The following is a 23365-nucleotide window of genomic DNA, read 5'->3' on the forward strand; positions in this document are numbered from 1 at the left end:
CGTCAATTAAAGAATTACTGAAAAGAAAAAATGCAAATATAATTATTAATTACATTCAAAATTATTAGAAAAGTCAATTAACAAACAAAATCATTGTATGAGGTGTTTTAATTTGTTGGTGCAGTGGTTGTCCAATGGTTGTTGATCCTAATCATTATCTTAGTCATCATCTTCTTCTCGATACAATATCCTCAATGTCTCTCATTTGATAAGGCAGACATATCCATTAGCATTCATGGATCATCATTGCCTTGATCATCGTTGTTCTTCATTCCTTGTGTTTGTATATCCTCTTGATCTCAATCTTTCATGAAAACACATATTTGTATAGTATATGGAGCAACACAAGTTCTTTTCTCATCAAGCACTCCCTTACCTGCACTAAAAGCAAAATTTAGCAATAGTAAAAGTTGGAGTTGCAAGGATATCCTTTCCAATAATTCTCGTTAACACAACAAATTTGATGGGTTCTTCCCGCCATTCAAAAATAGTAAAACACTCGAGTGCAATTTCAAAATGATGTTTGAGGTATTTTATCTATTTATAAGATGAGGATGAAGATGATGTACAATTATGACCATGATTATTCTATTTATGACCGATTAGTATTATTATTCAATACAGGTCCTGCCAATCATGTGGAGATATTGTCTCTTATGTTATGTGAATATTTTCTTCTTTCGATTTGTTTTTTCTTGTTAGGCTACCAATTATTATTCAACTTATAATCATGTTGATTGTTTCCTTCATGAACCTTCTTAGTTTTCATGCATCTGTATATCAGTCTAGGATTTTCTTGAGTTCTCGGCATTGCGATGGTGTACCAGTTGGGATTTCTTCTTTCCAATGGGATAGTATAAGGAAAAGGCATTGGCAATTCATTCTGGATTGCAAAAAAAAAATAACATGTTGGTTCCAACTGTACTTTGAGTCATACATGTGATCATTCAATTACCTCTTAACGCATCTGGAATATAATTGAATTAACTGTTGATTAACTATTCCGACCAAGGTGATCCCATCCGATTGGACCCCAAATACCCTCGAGATTTTTGAGGATATTTGGTTGGGAGTACTTTCGGTTAACCTTCAATATCTTTGACTATCCTTTACACCTATTTAGAACAAATGGTGTATAGATATCAACAGCTTGAACACAATTATTTGCTCGTCTCATCGGCGTATGTTTTCTTTTAGTTCTCAACCAACTGGAACTTAAGATTTTCGCAAAATTCATGAGATCACTACCACCACCTTCATCAAATTTTTCTATATATTTCTCATAAATTCACTTTATTAAACTCTTAATAATTTATCTTTATTGTTTAATTGAAGAATCAGATGAAGATGGAGTTTGATCTTATCGATTCCTAAGCCAAAAATTATCAACTTTTGTAAGATAACGTTTGTCCAAATTTAAAGGATAGATTTTTCTTACTTCCATATTAATTTCAATATTGTTTAAAAGGTTAAAGTATTATTATTTTAAGAGGTTGGATTATTATTCTTGGAACTTTAAAGATTATTTTTGGAGCTATTTTCTTTTTTTTTTTGGAGCAAATTTTCTTGCTTTATTGTTTTTGTTTGGTCTTTGTACAAACTTTAGTGAACTATGGTACACATTTCTTAACTTTCTTATTATGTGACTTTTGTATCTATGTTTACTTAATGATAATGAAAATCATGGAAATATGTTTATATAAGTTCCTAGTATAGAAACATGTGTAATGCATGGAAATCTAAATGTTTACGTGTAAAACATCATTTTTTAAACAATCGTGCAAATATATACATTATTGTTATCAAGTTTAATTTTTAACATTAATATGTAATATTCAATCCAATAATATTAAAACAATGATAAAATAAAAAAAAATATTAAAATTATATTAAAATTCCAAATTACACCTGAGTTATTGTTTCGAACACAAAATGTTGTATAAGATAAGCTCACTCTGAGACGCGCCCTATATATGAGTTAAATAGACGAATTAATATAGTTCAAAGTATCATAAATGTCTTTTAGGGTTCATAATAATTTATTAACATATGATTCTTAATATGACTTTGAATTTATAAAACAAATACTGTTGATATGGGTAAATTGCTAAAAATTAATTTTAAATAAGTAAGATTGATGTTATTATACTTGTTTTACATCGTAACAAACATCGTGTAAAAGATTTTAATTTGCAAACCATTTTCAAAAGTAAATACTTAATCTAGGATAAATTGCACAAATGAATTACAAAAAATCAGTGTTACACTGCAAGAGCGCTGCTCAATTTATTATGTTTTGAGAGTAAATAAAAAACTGCTTCAACTAAATATCATAATTATTAAAATTTGTAATCTATTTTTTTTCGTCCAAAAATAAATGGATTATTGCTAAATTATGGTTCAATCAAAGATTTCATGAAACATTACATATTAAATTTATCAGTTTTGTAATGGCTTTGTTTTTTAAAAAAAAATTCTAAAGTTGCCAAATTCAAACAAAATAACATATATATATCTATTCACTTATCCTATTTAAAAATGACATTTGGCAATGCTCTTAAGAGCTGTCATTTGTCATTCTATAGTCCTTTTATTATATATATATATATATATATATATATATATATATATATATATATATATATATATATATATATATATATATATATTATATATATATATATATATATATATATATATATATATATAATATTCATTGATTATTTTTATAATATTCAATTGATTATTAATTGATTATTTTATAATATTCAATTGATAGGTACTTCTCTTTTACATTTATTTTAGGGGTACATAATATGATATTGAGTGTACATAACATGAGTTTAGGAGTACTTAATTTTATTTAGTACACACTGTTATGAATTGGACATGTACGTATAGTAACTTTAGGGGTACATGTTTTTGAGAGTACATAATTTTGTATTTCATTTTTGCTACTTTATTATTTCTGCTTTATTACATAGTGTTGTATTCATTGTGCGGTACATAATATGATTTTGAGAGTACATAACATGATTTTGAGAGTACATTAAAGAGTACACACAACGTTTTTTTGATTATTCATTTATTATTTTATAATATTCAATTGATATGTACTTCTCTTTAACACTATGTCTATTTTAGGGGTAGATTATATGATTTTGAGTGTACATAATGATTTTAGGAGCAGTATGTAAGTATCATTGAGACTCAATTTGGTTTTCTCCTTACTATTGGAAATAAAACACATGCATGTATCCCTCATCTCTATGCTTAATCATCTCAATGGCTTGAACGACATAAATGGTTTGAACAGGGGACACATATTTGTTTATAATTAAGCACTCTCCTCTTTGAGTTTTAACCCAAACAATCTTGTCCTTTTTAAAAAAATTCTCCACATGATGACGTCTCTACAAATCCATACCTAAAATAAATATCATAAGTACTCAATTCAAACACTATCAAGTTGACAGCAGACGATGATCTAAAATCTTAAGAGGAAAGTAGCAAAGATACGGTCACATAGGAATGGTGAACCGTTAGGTGAACAAATTTGGGGATTGAATTTATGAGGTTTGATAGAAAGAGGATTTGTGAAGAAAAGAAATAGAAATAAAAGATTGGCCGACTTTAGAATCAAGAAGAGTTGAATGGAAATATTTTCTACGAGAAAATTTTCAGAAATAACTTTACCTTCAAACTCTTCATTCACGTTAACTGTTATTCTAACTGTCAAATCCTAGACTCTTGAGTGAGGGAATATTATAATCTTTTGTCATCTCAAATGAGATTTAAACATGTGATCAGACTCATTTGAAAAAAAAAACATCTTTTTTTTTTGAAATGTTGGCTATCGAGAACATTCTTTTACATGGAACCGAAGTTCTGGGATTCGAGTAACTTTAGCACTGATACGACGTGTAACAGGAGCGGCAATCTCGATACATAATTAACATTTAATAATAATGTTTAATACAAGAATATTGCGGAAGTCTCAAAATGCCGAACTGTTAAAAACTTTAAATCATAAAAAATGAAATTGTTTAAAACAAAAGTAAATATTACATCTGATAAGAAATATTGTTTGCTAAAAATGGAAAAAATACATTATCATCAAGTCATCAATAGAGATACAAAAAGCAGCTAAGTTCTCGATAAATAGTAATTGCTGCGGCCTGGATCGGAACCTGAACTAAATCCTGCAAAAAGCTACCATCCATGATATGGATGACAGCCGATTGAATCGGTCAGCACTTAACGCCGAGCGTAACTTCCTATCCAGCTCAAAATACGAAAATTATACGCTATATTTCCAAAATAATAATTTAAGTACGAACTATGATTAATTGACATCACCGTATACTTTTACCATATTCTTTTTCTGTTCCATACTTTTAAGTCATTAAGATGTCATTCTCAATCCTGACAATAGTACGTTAGTACCACTTATACAATTCAGTAATCTTAACACTTAAGTAACTTCATTTGGTTAATACTCATAACCGCACCATGCATCATAGCATCAACACTAATCAAATTTATCACTGATCAACAAGCACATCAATATGACACCTGATATATGTAAGGGTCTAGTTAGGTGAGGACCATAGTCCTAAACCCTAACTATGGTGGGAGTCGTCACCCCTCCAATACAATTTATGCTCGAGCTCTACAGGATAGGTAGCTAACCCCTGTCTTACACCGCATTTTACGTGCCGACCGACATGGGTACCAGGATTTTACATGCCGGTCCATGGTTCGACATTACCTTACTATCAGGGTCATTCAATCAATACACATTCACACAAGTACATCACATATTTATTACTACAATTTGACTTTGACTTTGACTTTGATCAACTTAGGTGATAACCTCTTTTATTTAATAAAATTCTTAAACATAACGTAAAATTAACATTTATGTCTTTATACATTCATTATTATACATTAAAATTTATTTATAACTTTATTTTTAATAGTTCGCTAAATTCACACTAATAACTTAATATTCTATCAATAGTCTCTAAATAAATATTTTCCACATGTAGCTACTAAAATCTATTTCTCTTTAAATAAGTTCCCAAAATCAACATTTCCAACTTTACAATAAATAAAACATTATTCTCTTCAAAAAAAAATCAAATATTCTAATTAAAATTCAATTTAAAATTGCATCATTTGGATAAGTTTCGAAAATTCTACAAGTTCACCAAAATCAATATTTCAAGTTTAGAAAAATAAGTAAACTTATTAGGTTTGCAAAAATCAACATTCTAGTTATAAAACAAATAAAACTTATAATTTCACAAAAATCAATATTTCTAGTTTAAAAACAAGTCAAACATATAATTTTCACAAAAGTCAATATTTCTAATTATAAAATAAGTAAAACTTGTAATCTCACAAAATCAATATTTCACATAGTTTGAGCGGCAAGTATACTAAAAATACGTTTACATTATTTTACATAAATTTTAGTCAAATAGTTAGCAAATAAAATATTTTTTTACTAATTAGTCATTAAAAGTTACTTTTATTATGAAATCTTATATATTCAAGAAAAACACTTCAACATTTAATAACTTATAAAAATTTCTCAAAAATATCTTTTTAAATTGTTATTTTATTATTATCAAAAAAATAGTTGTAATAATTTAAAGTAGTAAATCAAACTCTCATTTTTTTATATGATAGTGGTTGAATGGCCTATGAGTGTTTTGGGCCCTTTTCAAATAAAAGAACGACTTAATTTAATTTATCATACTAAATCCTAAATTTAAATAATTAGCATAACCACTTACAAAAATAAAAACTTTACGCAATAACTTAGAAATTTACTACAACCTTAAGGATAAAATTAAATCTCAAAATAAAGTATAATAACAATATTCTTAATATAACCATACTTAATAAAAATAAGTTCATAAAATAAGTTACTACCTTATAAACTAATTTGACGGCTAACATAAACATATTAATAAAGTTTTAACATAAAAATTCTTAAATATCATAACATTCCTAATGTAACACATAACTTATAAACATACTAGCACTAGTTTATGACATGAATCATACTTAATATCTCTAGAATACAATTTTGCACCCAATTTCCTAAACTTGTTTAAAGATTATTAAATTCACATACTAATAAATGCTTTTAGCATACAAATACTTAATATAATTTTGATCATAATTTCATTAAACTAACTTCCTACTAAAACATATTATCATATCTCATACTTTGCATCTTGTAAAGTAATTATAATGTAAAATTCCACAAAAAAGTAGGGTAAGAAGTTATACCATACTAACACCAAGGATTAGTACTAAGTACTAATTAGGAAAATAATAAGAAATAAGACCCTGAAAGATAGATAATAATGCTCCAAAGATAATTAATCCAAACTCCCAAAATAGATTATCTTCTAAGCTCCCAAAATAAATAAATCCAAATTTCAAAAATAATGATACATTAAGTACCCAAAGTAATAACCCAATAACGTTCTAAAATGATGATGATATAAGCTAAATAAAGAGTTTTCTAAGCTCCATCTTCTTGAATTTCTTCAACTAATTTAATAAAGGTTTTAAGGTAGTTTCATTTTAATGAAGTGAAAATCTAAGAAAGAATGTTAGAAAGATTTGATGATGGTGGTGTAAGTGATCTCATGGCTAAGAGGGGTATTTATAATGTGTTTGGGCAACTTTTTAGTTCATTAGATTGTATGAAAAAGAGTGTTAGAAGTATAGAAGAAGGTTAACTTGTGTAAGTGATTTAGAGTGTGTAAGTAAATGTGTAAGAGTTTGGAGTGTAGAAGAAGGTTAGCTTGTGTAAGGAAATAGTGATAGCTTGTGTAATTGGTGAACATCATGGGTTACTATAGAAAGGATTTTGGTTCATCAAATTTTTGTTCTAGTATGTACAAGTGAATATACTTTAAAATAACGGGTAAATTTGATCATGAAAATATGTAGTTTACTTAGAAAATTTTGCTTAAACTATACTTAAAGTTAATAATTAAAATATGACTCTTTTTTATATATAAAATAATTAAATCAAAGTTATAAGGTTAAAATAATAAGTAGTAATGTTAATTTAAGGAAGAAAGTTAAAACGTAACGTTTTACAAAATCGTGAATATAATAATAAAATTTTACTTTTCGTACTATAAAATAATAAAATAATATTTTAGTGTTTATAAAAAGATTTTAAACAAAATAAAATTTTTTAAGTTTAATATTTGAAAGAATTACAAAATTGAAAAAGGTTTAGGAATTAAAGATGGTTTGAAATGGATAACCAAAGGATTAGATATTTGAATTGAAAATTTGAAATAATTAATCGAAAGATTGTGATTAAGAATTTTGAGTCTGTTACAACTCTTCCCCCTTAAGATAGTTTTGTCCCGAAACTAGAACGAACTTACTGAAAAGGTTAGGGTATCGCTCTTTCATGTTTGTCTCCTTCTCCCAAGTAGCTTCCTCTACTATGTAGTTTGACCACAAAACCTTGACCAATGGAATCCTAGAGTTTCTCAATTCTTTGACTCGGGTATCAAAAATCTAGTAGGTCTCTCCTCATAGGCTAAAGATTCATCGATGTGAAGGGGTTCATGAGTTAGCACACGCGATGGATCATGAACATACTTCCTCAATTGTGAAACATGGAACACATAATGAACTTTTACCAAAGTCGATGGTAAAGGCAACTCATAAGCAACTTGTCTAACTCTTCTTAGAATTTCTAAAGGTCTAATAAATTTCGGACTCACCTTTCCTCTTTCTTTTAACTAAAAAACATTAGTCTCATTTCCCTCAATTCTATGGATCAACTCAATAATCTCCGAATTCTGAAGTTGTGCCTCATTGATATGGTCAAACAAAGTTTGTATGAATGGTCATTGCTCCCAAATACCGTCTAACCTCATGTTGGTTACAAATCTCTAATCTTAAACTCTGCATTTCATGGTAAAATTCCCGAGGTACGAATTCGACACCCTCTGTGTCCTCCTCTAAACATAAGACAACTTGTTCACCTTCCTAGGGTGGTATAAAATTTCAAGACATAATCCTAATAACCTCAAGTCATAGCCTTTGGCGCATGTTAAATTCCTTCTGGTTGAAGACACCTCAAGTTTTGAAGATCGTTGTAGATCTTACACGGTAGCCCATACAAATAATGTCTCCACAACTTCAGAGCAAGGATTAGTACAACAAGTTTAATGTCGTGCATAGGGTAATTCATTTCATGTGGCCTCAACTGCCGCAATGGACTAGCTATGACATTTACATCTTGCATAAGTACACATCCCAAACCTTTAAATGAAGTATCACAATAGACCTTGAATCTTTTGCTACAATCATGCACTATTAATACATGAGTAGTACTGAGTCTCCTCTTTAATTCCTTAAAAGCAATCGTGTACCTCTCACTTTATTAAAATCGAATTCTTTTCTTCAACAACTCAAACATGGGACGAGTAACCTTACAGAATTTCTCAACATATTTCCTATAGTAACCAACAAAACCCAAAATGCTCCGAACTTCAGTTATCGTCAATTGGTTATCGTTTTAATCTTCTCCAAATACACGGAAATTCCATCCTTAGACACAATATGAACCAGGAAAAACTATTTCCTCAAGCCAAAACTCATACTTAATAAATTTCCTAACCATTTTTTTTCCTCAAAGTTTTAGCATAATCCTCAAATGTTCTTCATGTTCCTCCATGTTTCTCGAATATACCAAATTTCGTAAAAACTATAAACTTATCCAAATAAGGACGAATGTATGTCTACATCAAATCCATAAACGTTGTTAGCGTATTTGTTACCCCAAATGACATCATCGACACTCATAAACATCCTTAGACACAATATGAACCAGGAAAAACTATTTCTTCAAGCCAAAACTCATACTTAATAAATTTCCTAACCATTTTTTTTCCTGAAAGTTTTAGCATAATCCTCAAATGTTCTTCATGTTCCTCCATGTTTCTCGAATATACCAAAATTTCGTAAAAACTATAAACTTATCCAAATAAGGACGAATGTATGTCTACATCAAATCCATAAACTTTGTCGGCATATTTGTTACCCCAAATGACATCATCGACACTCATAAAGTCCATAACTGGTCTAGAACGCAGTATTAGGAATATCCTCCTCGGCTATTCTTAATTGTGATACCTAGAACTCAAATAAATCATAGAAATACTCTTGAGTTCCTAACTTTTAACTAGTCGAAAAGATCAACTTTCCTAAACAAAGGGTAACTGTTCTTGATGGTAATCTTGTAAATCTCCCTATAGTCAATGCACAACCTCATTGTACCATCATTTTTATTAACAAATAAAACAAGGGCTCCCCAATCTCAATTTCAGAAAATTCTCACTCAAATTTTATGAAGCTAAAATATAATTAAATTGTTTTGATGATTGTAGCTATTGTAGAAGAAGGAGGACACATCTAATTATCACCATCTCTATCTCCTTTGTGTAGGAGTAAGTCTTCTTTATGTGTTGTTGAATTCATACTTGTATATTAATTTAATGGCTAATAGGGCCTTAAGTAGTTTAGTATTTGCGGATTCAATTTGGGTCTTTGATTCAAATTTAAGCAACTTAAATTTAAGATGAGTATATGAATTCAATTAGTAATTGGGTTGTTTTTAGTGTTGATTAGTATTTGTTGTTTGGGTTATTTGGGTTCTAGTATAAAATTTAGTATTTTGGAAATTGACAGAAACTGAGCGTTCTGTTTTGGCCATTTTCTGGTCAGTTGTGATTGTTTTTGGGTTCTGATGTCTGCATAAGATTTGCAGAGCTCCAAGTAGCGGTCGTGCGGACACTTGAATCGCCCCAAAATGAATTCATATGAGGGAGTTATGTCCAAAATACTAACAGACTATCATAAAAATCAACAATAAGCATTTTGTTTTTCTATATTCAGGGCCGTTCTGATTTTTTCTGGGTTTTAGTGTCTGCATACGAATTGTAGAGCTCTGAGTCATGGTCGCATAGCCACTTGAATCGCCTCTATAAAGTTTCGTATGAGAAAGTTATGACTAAAATACTAACAGGTGTCCTGAAATGTACTAATACGGGATTTATAAAGTGGGATTAGAAGCTATGAAATAAATTGGGCATTCTTTTAATCAAATGTTTAAGGTTATTTATTGGTTATTTGGGGATCAATTTAGGGTTATTATTATTCTTTCTTTATTGATTGGTATTGTTGAATTATGGTTCTTAATTAGTTATTATGGGTGTTGGTTCAATTATCAATTTGGGAACATATGTATCACTAAGGTATTTGATTAGTTGATATTATTTTAGGATATAAGTTGGATATTGGGATTTAAGATTGGTGTAAAATTAGTTAAACTCCATTGATAGTAACTCAAGTTCTTATATGTTGATGGTTGATGATGAATTGATTTATATTTTAAGTAATGATTCTTGATTACAAAGAAATCAAGTAAATTGTTGTTTTGTTTTATAATAAAATATTTGACATTGAGAAATGTCTGTTTTTGGGAATTGGCAACAGATATTTATATCCAGATTATTGTGAATTCCTATAGCTTGATAATAGGTAATGGTTATTTGGATCGATCTCGAGCCCCCGATCCCGTTTCGTTCTTGCAAGAACTGTATTTTCGGTGATGACGATCACCCGTGTTCTCAGGATTTAGATCAAGCCTACTTCCTAACGGTCCATATATTCCCACATTTTTTTAGCGTTGTTATATCATTGTTTTAATATGAGATTTGAATAAATACTTTTGTTTGTTCACAAATGAACTCATATGTTTCATTTGTCGTATTGTTTCGCTATCGACTTGTAAAGTAATAGCCCCATTTTGATTTTTGCTATTAACTTGTAAAGTTATAGTCGTGTTTTGATTCACTATAAACCGAAGGTTCTTAGTCGTATTTACAGCGATACCACACGGTCTTTTATTAGAGTTTGCATTTTGATAAATTAATGTTTATAAGAAGTTACCAAATGAGCAAAAGAATTTAATTAGAAATGTTGTTAATGATTTATATATAAATATAATAGTTTGTTGGAGTACTCAACAATTCAATTGTTGACCGTTTTTTATGGGGCCTATCATCCACTTTCAGGTTGCCAACTTTAGTGCGGATGGATGTGCTGCTCCTTTATGTGTCATCTGTTGCGATAGCGACGACATCGTTTTTGGAAAGTTAACTTATAATGCTATTTTGACATATCATGTGTTGTAAAAATTTAAAAGACTTTAGATATTTTATAATGTATTAACTTAGCTTATAAATTGTTAGTAATTAATTATATTACAGTTATGTAAAGTTTTTAAATACTCTGATATTGGTTTGCTGTGGTTATTGAGCCACAGGTTGGATTCAGCCTAGACTTCTATAAGTCTTTCGCTGTGCTTTGTAGATAGTAATATTATACTATTTATGCTGGGTCGGGCTGTGATAACCGACTCCTATCACGTCGTTAATACTAAAAGCCAAGTTATACAAACAATATTCACCCTGATACTACTACAACGAGTGTAATGGTAAGTCGGGGGTTGAACCACAAGGAAAAGGGATGTTAGACTAAAGACTTGGTGTGGGAAGGTTATATGGAAGGTTGGTTGGTGGGTGAACTTAACTAATAACAAGCATAAAAAGAGAAACTCAACAATGAAAGGCAAGCGGGGATTAGGTTATGTCCACCTTAGGATGGTCTATTGGAGATAAAGATAAGCTAGGTCAAGGGAGTTCGAACGATATTCAATCAAGACACTCTAGATATTGAGAGGAAGTTGGTGACCTTATAACCCACACGAACGACCTATAATCGCCCTATGTCTCTCTAGGAGTGGCAGGATAAGATTCGAATCGAATATCTATTAACAACCATCATCAACCTCAACCTTAATCCTAAACATTGAAGACAAGACCAAACCTAGGATTTCTCTAGCCTAACACCCCTAAAGAAACTATTCTAACATACTAGAGGCAAAAGCAATAAACAAGGAAAGCATTAAAAGAATGGAAGAACATGAAAGCATTAAATCTAAACTAAGAAAGCATTAAATGAAAGCATTAAAGGTAAACAATAGAAGAAAGTAATAGAGGAAAGCAATAAAGACATCAAAGCATTAAAGAAATAAACTTACATAAATGAAGTGACATGAATGTAGAGAAAGCATTAATGAAGAACATTAATCTAATCTAGGGTTTAAAACTAAAAAAAGAAATAAATGTTTGATGTTCTAAAGTGAGGCATAAGAGCTCTCACAATAGGCATGAGGTTTATTCAAATACAAGGGAGTATATATGAGCTAAGGAACAAAAGAGGTAAAAAGCCCTAAAAGCCCTCGAAGTTTGATTTGCGAAGAAAAGAAGTCGCGCAGTCTGGGGCTTGAATTCGGCCGAATTGAGCATGCATTCGCCCGAATGAGCACCCATTCAACCGAATGGGGCTCCATTCGTGGTTTCCAGCAAGTCTAGGCACACTTTGATAGAGTTTTGAAGCCATTTGGCCGAAGCTATATTTCATTCGCCCGAATGCAGTTCCATTCAACCGAATGGTGTTGGAATTCGGTCGAGTCCTTGTTCTCCTTGGCCCATTTTCGTCTTTTGAAGGTTTGGATGCCTTCCGGACATTGCGGGGACCTTGGGAAAGACATGGAATGCTTGGGAAAGCTTCGGTACGCATGTCTAATCTTTGATCAAAGCATCTAAGTCTCGTACGCAATGTAAAATACCTTGAAATCTCCAAAAATACCTGAAATTACTTCAAAACGCCAGGGAAACAAGAACAAGGTAAAATCATGCGTAAAGTGTGTAAAAGCATTCTAAAACGCGAGATTCGACACTAAAATGAGGAGATAAATGTGCTCTAAAAACGAGCACATCAAGCTGTTTCAATTAGTATCAGATCCAAAGTTTTTAAAAGAATATAAAAACGAATTTCGAAAATATGAGAGATCGGTAGAATTGAATCTAAGTCGAATCTGGGGATATTTCCTGTAAATACTATGTGCTTACTTATTTTATGTGATAGATGAATCCTAGGATGTCGTTTTAACGACTGAGTCTAATGTATTCCATGCATCACCCTACTTTTTAATTAATGTGATAAGGTATTTGAAAATTGGAGAAAATCTAAGAGTGAACAATGTGTATAAGTAAGTTTGACCCAAGAACACTAAACCATTATTAGTAAAGTGTAAAGTTTATGTTATCATGTTATGAGTAGAATTCGTAAGTGATTTCTATCTATCCTTCTGTGAATAGATAAATGCTATGCCTAGAGGCCATGGTCGACAATTATCTACTGAGGTTGAAGGCCGTAGTATGGATTCTCAATATAGAAGGTTGGAGGCAACAAATGAAAGGTTACTTAAAATTCTTGAGGATTAGAATTGTAAGGGTAAACTGGACCAATAAAGTGAATTGTTTAGAAGGCTTGGAGGGCATAGACCACCATTTTATAATGGGGAATTTGACCCGATCAAATTAGAAAACTGGATTGACCAGATAGAGAAGGTTCTAGAGGTTGTTAACTGTCTGGGGGGTCTGATGGTCAAGATCGCCTCATTCTATCTTGAGGACACTGCAAGTATGTGGTGGAAAACCGTGAAGGCTGAGGGGGACAACATCGGGATGACCTGGGAAGAGTTTTTTATAAGATTGAGGACTAGATCTTATCCTATCTCCCTTCAAAGGAGAAAGGAGGGTGAATTTCTCACACTATCGCAAGAGAAAATGTCAGTTCTGGAATACTCGGTCAAATTCATGGAATTATCTAGGTTTGCGCCCGATTTCGTTGCAAATGATCGAATGAAAGCCACGAGGTTCTTTGAAGGGCTAAATCTGAACTTGTAGAAGTATGTTACGAAGTATTGGGACTTTCAAGACTTATTTAACAGTGCTTTATAACAAGAGAGAGTTCAAGAAAAGAAAGATAGGTTTAACTGAGAGAGGGGGAAACATGTAGTGTACCCATCTAAGAGACCGAACACCGAGAGCCCCAAATTTCAATATCAGAAACCCAGTGATAAGCAAACCTGGAGTAGAGACTTGACATGACAACAGAAGAAAGAAATCTGGGCGTGTTCTAAGTGTAGTCGAAAACATTATGGAGAGGATTGTCATGGTAAAAGGTTGTGTTTTACTTGTGGTCAACCAAGTCACATTACTAGGGACTGTCCTACGGGAGGTAATCCAAATAAAATTCCACTTGGAAATAAAGGAGGAAAGTTTAATAACAATCAGAGGGTGGTAGGTCAAATGTACGCTATTGGGGGTGAATCTGAGTTTCCTGATAAATGTGAACCTCAAGGTAATCTCATTTCTGGTGTCCTTAAAGTTTGCAATCAATTAGCTTATGTTTTATTCGATACAGGACTATTCTTTTATTTCACATAAATTTCTTCAAAAACTAAAATTTCCCCTTAGTTTTGTAAGCATAAATTTAAAAGTCGGGATCGTTGATGGATCCCATTTTCTTGTAATAAACTCTATAAAAACTGCCCTATTGAGATTTCACCCCAAGTTTTAATCGCGGATCTAGTAAAGTTTGAGTTGGGTGAATATGATGTCATTTTGGGTATGGATTCGTTGAAAGCATATAGTGCTAAGGTTGATTGTCGAAGAAGAACAGTAAGTTTGATGTTTGTGGATGAAAGTTGTGTAATTTTCAAAGGTAGAGAGGTTAAACCAAGTCAGAGGTTGTTCTCACTTTGTAATAGTTCAAAAGAGGATTATTCAGACGAACTTGGGTATTTATGTTATATTTTGGGAGAGAGTGAAGGAGAAAAGAAAGACTTGAAGAGTATCCTTATCGTTTTAGAGTACACTAATGTATTTCCCGAGGATTTATGTGGCTTACCACCTAAGAGAGTGGTCGACTTTCACATCGATCTGATGTCTGGAGTCACACCAATCTCTAAGGTACCTTATCGCATGGCTCTTGCAGAAATGGCCGAGCTAAAGAAACAATTAGATGAGCTTTTGGGGAAAGGGTACATAAGACCCAGCGTGTCTCCATGGGGTGCTCCAGTATTGTTCGTCAAGAAGAAAGATGGCTCGATGAGACTGCGCATTGATTACCGAGAATTAAATAAAGTAACAGTAAAAAACCGATATCCTTTACCGCGCATTGATGATCTTTTTGATCAATTGAGAGGTGCAAAGGTCTTTTTCAAGATCGATCTTAGGTCAGGGTTTCATCAATTGAGAATTGCTGAGTCAGATATTCAAAAGACTGCATTTAGAACGGTATGGTCACTATGAGTTTGTCGTTATGCCATTTGGGTTAATAAATGCACCTGCGGCGTTTATGAACCTTATGCAGAGATGTTTCAAGGAAAATCTCGATAAGTTTGTGGTTGTGTTTATAGAAGACATCCTTATCTACTCGAGAAGCAAAAAGGAGCACGAAGAGCACTTAAGGATTGTACTAAACTTGCTCATAAGAGAGAAATTATATGCGAAGTTCAACAAATGTGAATTTTGGCTTGATGAAGTCTCATTCTTGGGTCATGTAGTCTCGAAAGAAGGAATTTCTGTTGATTCAGAAAAGGTGAAAGCTATCATAGAGTGGCCTGTACCTAAAAATGTACATGAAGTTCGAAGTTTCATGGGTCTAGCGAGTTCTTACAGAAAGTTTGTAGAAAACTTTGCCAGTATAGCTCGACCAATCACACAACTAGTGTGTAAAGATAAGAAATTCGAGTGGACTTCTGAATGTGAGGCGACATGCTTGGAATTGAAGAAACTGTTGACAAGCACTCTAGTGTTAGCCCTACCAGATAGCAAGAATGAATTTGAGATTTTCTATGATGCCTCCACGGAAGGTTTAGGGTGTGTTTTAATGCAGAAGGGCAAGGTAATAACTTATGCAAGTAGACAATTGAAGATTCATGAGAGGAACCACCCAGTTCATGATTTACAGTTGGCTGTTGTAGCATTTGCTCTAAAACTATGGCGTCATTATCTATTTGGGACTCCTTGTAAGATTTTCATAGATCATAAGAGTCTGAAATACATATTCACTCAGAAGGAACTGAATATGAGACAGAGACGGTGGCTTGAGCTCATTAAACATTATGAAACCGAGATCCTTTATCATCCTGGTCAAACGAATAAAGTTGCAGATGCCTTAAGTCGAAGACCTCATGCTGGATTACATTTCATGAGAAGTTTGCCGAGAGAGTTATGGTTAGAACTTCAAAAAATGGGTATTGAATTGGTGACTTCAGAAGAAGTTCAGGGAACAATCAATGCGATATCTATGACCTACTTTGTTTGATAGAATTGTGATGAAGCAACTTGAAGACCCATACTTGGTAGAATTGATGTTGCGGGCTAGAGAGGGATCGACCACTGAATTTCAGTATGATGAAAATCAAGAATGGAAGTTCAAGAAAAGGCTATGTGTTCCCGTGGATGCTGAATTAAGGAATGAGAATCTTCATGAAGCTCATGCTAGTTCTTACTCAGTATATCCAGGCCATGATAAGATGGTTAGCAAATTCAGAAAGTTGTTTTGGTGGAAAGGGTTAAAGAAAGATGTAGCTGCATTTGTGTCTAGATGTCTGGTATGTCAAAAGATCAAATCAGAGAGAAAGAAAGAAGCTGGGTTGACGCAGCCATTAGATATATTTGATTGGAAGTGGGATTCCATTTCAATGGATTTTGTGGTTGGTTTGTCGAGGTCAAGGAGGGGTAATGACTCCATTTGGGTTATATTTGATCGATTGACGAAGACTAGTCGGTTTATTGCTGTAAAAACAACTTGGTCGGTGAAACAATTAGCTAAAATCTAAGTTCGAAAGATAGTTAAATTACATGGCATGCCCAGAACTATCGTTTCTAATAGGGATTCTAAATTCTTATCACATTTTTGGAAGGAATTACAAGGAGCCTTCGGAACAAAGTTGAGTTTGAACCAGACAGAGAAAACTATTCAAACCTTAGAAGATTTGTTGCGATCTTGTGTGCTAATGTTCGGAACTGATTAGGAATCAAAATTAGCATTGGTGGAATTCTCCTACAATAATAATTTTCATTTGAGTATCAGGTTGGCACCATTCAAAGCTTTGTATGGGCGCAAGTGTAGAACTCCTTTGTGTTGGGAATACTTAGACACCAATATTCCTACAGGACCGGATTTGATTCAAGAAACAGTGGATCAGGTAAAAGTCATTCAGGGTTTGATGAAGAGAGCTCAAGATCGTCAGAAGAGCTACAATGACAACCGTAGGAGGAAGCTAGAATTTGAAGTAGTCATAAAGTTTTCTTAAAAGTTTCTCCAATGAAGGGCGTGAAACGATTTGGAGTAAAAGGAAAACTAAGTCCAAAATTCATACGGCCATTGGAAATCTTGCGAAGATTGGAGAAGTGGCTTATGAATTAGCATTGCCGCCAGAGTTGGATGGGATACGTAATGTCTTTCATGTGTCTCAACTATGCAAGTATATGTATGATCCTTCGCACATCCTAAGCTACGAACCACTACAAGTTGATGAAACTCTGAGTTATGAGGAAAAACCATTAAAAATTCTTGATCAGCGGGTCCAAGAGTTTAGAAATAAGTGAATTCCCTTAGTGAAAGTACTGTGGACTCACCACGGAGAAGAGGAAGCGACTTAGGAAAAAGAATCTGAACTTGAGAAGTTGATATCCGCATTTAAAGGTATGTAAATTTCGATGTCAAAATTTCTTAAGTAGGGGAGAATGAAACAAATATAAAAACGTCTTTGTTAAAAATTACTATTTTAATAAGTAAAATGAGTTTGTCATTTTAAAAGTAAAAATTTTTACTACGATTTTTAGATATCAGATTTATTATGTTTGGGGACAAAATAAAGTATACGATGAAAATATGGGTATATTATCCACCTCATACTGTGATAAGTATGAGTAGGAAGTTAATCATCCACGTTTTGCCACTATGGCCTATGACTCACACCTCTCAATCTTACTCACCAAAATAAAACCCCTTCCCCTAAGTTATATAATCTATAAGAGTACTTCCTCTACTCTTTCCTTCATATCATTTTCACCTTCTTCATAGCTTCTCAAAGAAACACAAAGCTGAGATCAAACTCTACCTTTATTTCTTCATAAAGTGGAACGAAAGTCTGAAATTTTACCAACCTTCATCTTCTTAAATTAATGGTGTAAGTAAATCTAAGTAAAAATTTTCACTCAAATTTTATGAAGCTAGAATCTAATTAAAGTGTTTTGATGATTGTAGCTATTGTAGAAGAAGGAGGACACATCTAATTATCACCATCTCCATCTCTTTTGTGTAGGAGTAAGTTTTCTTTATGTGTTCTTGAATTCATACTTGTATATTAATTTAATGGCTAATAGGGCCTTAAGTAGTTTAGTATTTGTGGATTCAATTTGGGTCTTCGATTCAAATTTAAGCAACTTAAATTTAAGATGAGTATATGAATTCAATTAGTAATTGGGTTGTTTTTAGTGTTGATTAGTATTGGTTGTTTGGGTTATTTGGGTTCTAGTATAAAATTTAGTATTTTGGACATTGATAGAAACTGAGCATTCTCACTCTATTTTGGCCATTTTCGGGGTCGTTCTGATTGTTTCTGAGTTTCAGTGTCTTCATACGAATTGTAGAGCTCTGAGTCATGGTCGCGTAGCCACTTGAATCGCCTCTATTCGGGTTTGTATGAGAAATCCTATAGCTTGATAATATGTAATGGTTATTCAGATCGATCTCGAGCCCCTGATCCCGTTTCGTTCTTGCAAGAACCGTATATTTAGTGATGACAATCACTCGTGTTCTCAGGATTTAGATCAAGCCTACTTCCTGACGGTCCATATATTCCCACATTTTTTTAAGAGTTGTTATATCATTGTTTTAATATGAGATTTGAATAAATACGTTTGGTATATAAAGTTTGTTTGTTTCACAAATAAAGTCATATGTTTCATTTGTCGTATATTTCGCTATTGACTTGTAAAGTAATAGCCGCATTTTGATTTTCGCTATTAACTTGTATAGTTATAGCCGTGTTTTGATTCACTATAAACTGAAGGTTCTTAGTCGTATTTACATCGATACCAAACGATCTTTTAAAAGAGTTTGCATTTTGATTTTTATTTACATTTTTTTGAAAAATTGGTTGCAATTACTAATTTTGTATTTCTTATGTCATTGTAGGTCACATTGTAATTTGTAACTGTTCTTCATTTAGATACACAAGGTAATTTTCTTGATACCAGTTTTTATTGTTTTTCAAACTTTTAGGGTTAAATGATGTTTTATTTATAAATGTAAATTTATTTATGAATGTGATTTTAAACGTAAATTTATTTATGAATGTGATCTTTAATGTGATTTTCTTTAATAATAATTTAAAATAAAGAAAATTAAATAAAAAATAAATTTGCTAAAACAACTAAGTTAAACGTTTAAAAAAAGTTAAAAAAATAATAAATTTGCTAAAATAAAGAAATTGGGATTGTATTCGGTTCATAATTACTATGATTAATTGTGTTGTGTTGCTACATTTGATGTTGTACTCGATGAGAAAAACTATATACGATTCCCATTATGTTAAGCTTGATAAAAAAACTAGGAGAAAAATGAGATTGCACAACTTGAATAGAATGATTAGAGAAAGTGACACTTTGTGTAGGAACTATCTTCGTATAAATCGATACACATTTGGTGTTCTTTTAGAGATGGTTAGAGATATTGGTGGATTAAATGAAACAAGAAACACATGTTTGGAAGAGATGGTTGCGGGTTTCTTATACACATTAGCTCACCATAAGAAAAATAGAATGATGGGTGCACATTTTTATAGAAGTGGTGAAACTATTAGTAGACAATTTCATGCTTGTTTGTTAGCAATCTTAAAGTTACATGATATTCTTCTTAAGAAACCAACACCAATACAAGAGGATTGCAACGATGAAAGATGGAAATATTTCAAGGTAAATAAAAACCAACACTTTAATTTGAGATAAAATGGAGATACTATTACATATTGTAAAGTGATATTGTTTGTTTTGTAGAATTCATTAGGTGCCCTTGATGGTACAATGATTCTAGTGAATGTTCCTTGTGATGAGCGATCCAAATATCGGACTAGAAAAGGTACCCTTGCTATGAATGTATTAGGAGTATGTTCACCCGAGATGGAATTTATATATGTCTTACCTGGTTGGGAGGGGTCGGCACACGATGGTCGGATTCTTCGAGATGCTATTTCTAGGCCTAATGGGTTGAAAGTTCCAAAAGGTAATTTGATTGACGTACTAGATTTTATTTGAGATTAACTTAGTAAGAGAGTAATATTTTTTTTTTAATTTGTCAAGGTTGTTATTATCTATGTGATGGAGGATATACTAATGGAGAAGGATTCCTTGCACCCTATAGAGGGCATCTTTATCATCTTAGAGAATGGAATAATGGCCCCCGACAACCCCAAACCGCCGAAGAATATTTCAACTTAAGGCATGCAAAAGCTAGAAATGTGATTGAGAGATGCTTTGGATTACTCAAGGGAAGATGGGGGATTCTTAGAAGTCCTTCTTGGTTTAGTTTACAAACACATGGTCGAATTGTACTTGCTTGTGCTTTATTACATAATTTGGTAAAGAGATACATGCTTGCAGAATTTGATGATGAGGACTTGTTTGAGGAAAATGATAGTGATGATAATGATGGTGATGATAATGATGGTGATGTTAATGAGGAAGATGATGTGGAGTACATAACCTCCATTGCTGTAACCGATCCATGGACGAATTTCCGAAATACAATGGCCCAACATATGTTCAATGATTGGAGGGCTAGACAACGCAGACTTACTTTGTGATGTTATTCATTTTTATTTAAAACCTCCATTTCTTGTATTTGATTTTCAGACTTGTATGTTTATTTCTTGTATTGAATATTTGTTGGTTCATTCCATTTTTATATACATGCAATTTTGTTTACTATGATCAGTATAGTTCAATTTTGTTTATTTGTATTGAATGTTATAGAGGATGGATGAAAGTAGTGCTAGTGGAGGTGGAAGGGGAAAAAACAAACGATTTTGGACTGCCCAAGAAGATAAGGCTCTTGTGGAAGCCTTGTCAGAGTTAGCTGTTGATCCTCACTGGAGGTGTGAAAATGGATTTAGAAGCGGCTACATGGTTCGCTTAGAGGAGCTCATAGGTAAGGCTCTTCCTGGTTGTGGTTTGAAGGCTCTGCCACACATTGATTCTCGACTTAAGACACTTGTAGCCAAGTTTAGGGCTATTTCTCAAATGTTAAATACAAGTGGATTCGTCTGGGATGATGAAAAAAAAATGATTTCTGTAGATCGGGCTGTTTATGACGAGTATTGCAAGGTATGCCAACCTTTGTACATTTGACATTGTTTACTTTGAACAGTATGGTTCAATTATGTTTGAGATTTTTTGATGATGTTGTACATTTGAATGTTTGGTTCAGAATCATCCGAATTGCAAAAACCTGTTTGGAGTTTCATTTCCGCACTTTCATGAACTAATGAATGTTTACGGCAAGGATTACGCTACCGGAAAACCAGCTGAAGATTATGTTGAAGCAATACAGAATTTGCAAAACGTTGCCCCTCCACAAGTTACACTTGATTCAAGTGATGATGAGGGAATTGATGCTAGTGGTAATGCCACTCAAACTGTTACTTCTCCTCCTGCTAAAAAAATGAAAACTGAAAAAACTTCTAATAAAAGAAGTAAGAGAGGAAATGCTGGTGAAGGTAGTTCTAATGAGTTGGCTAGCTTACAAGCATTCATGAAAGACATGAATGTTCATCTTTCAACTATGGCAAATGTGATGGCCCGCACTGATGATCGTGAGCAAAAAGTAGTTGAACAGACTGAGAAAGTGTTAGAGGAACTACTATCTTTTAATTTAGAAGGTGTAACTCCTAACCAAGTTTTTGAAGTGGCTAACATTCTAACCTCACAACCAAACAAGCTCCTCATATTTTCAAAGTGTCCCGACGCTTTGAAAAGTGATTATGTTAAGAGTCTTCTTGGAGGAAATAGTAATGCTTAGATCTAATGTTGTGGTTCCATGAATGATTTTGAAAAGGACTAGAACACTTTTCGTATGTATTTTGATCTACAAACAAGTCATTATATGTAATTAATCGAGCTACGTTGTTATTATTTAGAGTTATGTTTTTTCAAAAAATAATTTTTTCAAGTTTATCATATAACAACTACTTATTTTTGGAGAAAATATAAAAGAATTTAAAAAATCAAATTTTGATTCCTTAGCTTGAACCAAACAGTCACAAAGGGAATCATTCAGCAGTTCATTCCGTTTCCTGAACACAACCAAACAACTAGGCTAAATTAGGGGAATCCATTTCTTTCTCCTTCATTCCCTTTCCTGATTCCATTCCGATTCCCTTGTGCGAACCAAACGGCCCCTAAATAAATTTGTTAAAAAAAACTAACTGACACGGTTTTAAAAAAAAAAAAAGAAAATTAAGTTTAAATAAAATAAAATAAATAATAAGAAAACCAATTTCGAAAAACGAATTTTGACATAATGTTTATTACTCTTCCACTTCCTAATATAACTCCACTTATTTCTCCACTTCTTCCCACTCTTTCCCTCTAATTCCACTAACCTACCTCATTTTATACTTATAAATTAAACCGTTTTTAATCTTTAATATTTTACCATATCAATTTTCTCTCTTCTCCTTCTAATTCTTCTTCTATCATTAACCATTTTTTTTTCTTTACACCCATTATCAATTTCTTTTTCTCTTTTATAGTATTTTGCAATCTTTAGCATTTTTTTTTTTCTTTCTACAAATTACAAAGAAAAATCATAATTCAAACGTCAAGTTCATAAAGGAAGCTTGATAGGAGCATATAGGCTCGTTTCACAAGGTAATTCTCAATGTCCATCCAATTAGTATTATTCCGTTAGTAGTATGTGCTAAGTGATAATTGATGTGTTTAAATGGGACATGTAACTTTGTACGATATCATATATTATATTTATATATTTAATTCTCAAATTATATTTACTGCCATTTTGTTACATAATTAATTTATAATATTATTTTGATGAAATTTATATTATTATTTTAATAATAATTTTAAATGCGGTTGAATTTGAAAGAGAAATATTTATGATATTAGTTCCTGTAGAGAACAGTTGATATTAAAATGGTGATTTGAAAATGAGATTACAATTGTATATTATTTAGATATATTTTGTTGGAAAAATTTATGATCATTAAATAAAATATATAATGTATGTTTGATTATATGTCTGTGTGCTCGCGACTTATTATTAAAATTTATTAAATCACTTAAAGTGAAACACGAGG

General features: G+C 32.2%; 3 protein-coding genes across 3 annotated transcripts; all 3 read left to right on the forward strand.

Moving 5' to 3' along the window:
* The first annotated feature begins 16315 nt into the window (after window positions 1-16315).
* LOC130802633 (uncharacterized) lies at window positions 16316-19200 on the forward strand. The gene is made up of 6 exons (XM_057666641.1): window positions 16316-16780; window positions 17018-17255; window positions 17317-17570; window positions 18642-18778; window positions 19030-19108; window positions 19189-19200. Exons 1-6 carry the CDS (start codon window positions 16316-16318, stop codon window positions 19198-19200), a joined length of 1185 nt encoding a protein of 394 aa, XP_057522624.1.
* Window positions 19201-19511: 311 nt separating this feature from the next.
* On the forward strand, window positions 19512-20984 carry LOC130802934 (protein ANTAGONIST OF LIKE HETEROCHROMATIN PROTEIN 1-like). Its single transcript, XM_057667059.1, has 3 exons — window positions 19512-19967; window positions 20049-20274; window positions 20352-20984. Exons 1-3 carry the CDS (start codon window positions 19512-19514, stop codon window positions 20852-20854), a joined length of 1185 nt encoding a protein of 394 aa, XP_057523042.1. The 3' UTR covers window positions 20855-20984.
* Window positions 20985-21013: 29 nt separating this feature from the next.
* On the forward strand, window positions 21014-22443 carry LOC130802935 (uncharacterized). Its single transcript, XM_057667060.1, has 2 exons — window positions 21014-21374; window positions 21478-22443. Exons 1-2 carry the CDS (start codon window positions 21027-21029, stop codon window positions 22066-22068), a joined length of 939 nt encoding a protein of 312 aa, XP_057523043.1. The 5' UTR covers window positions 21014-21026; the 3' UTR covers window positions 22069-22443.
* Window positions 22444-23365: the final 922 nt, after the last annotated feature.

The sequence above is a fragment of the Amaranthus tricolor genome, chromosome 16, assembly GCF_026212465.1.
Source record: "Amaranthus tricolor cultivar Red isolate AtriRed21 chromosome 16, ASM2621246v1, whole genome shotgun sequence".
NCBI lineage: Eukaryota > Viridiplantae > Streptophyta > Magnoliopsida > Caryophyllales > Amaranthaceae > Amaranthus > Amaranthus tricolor.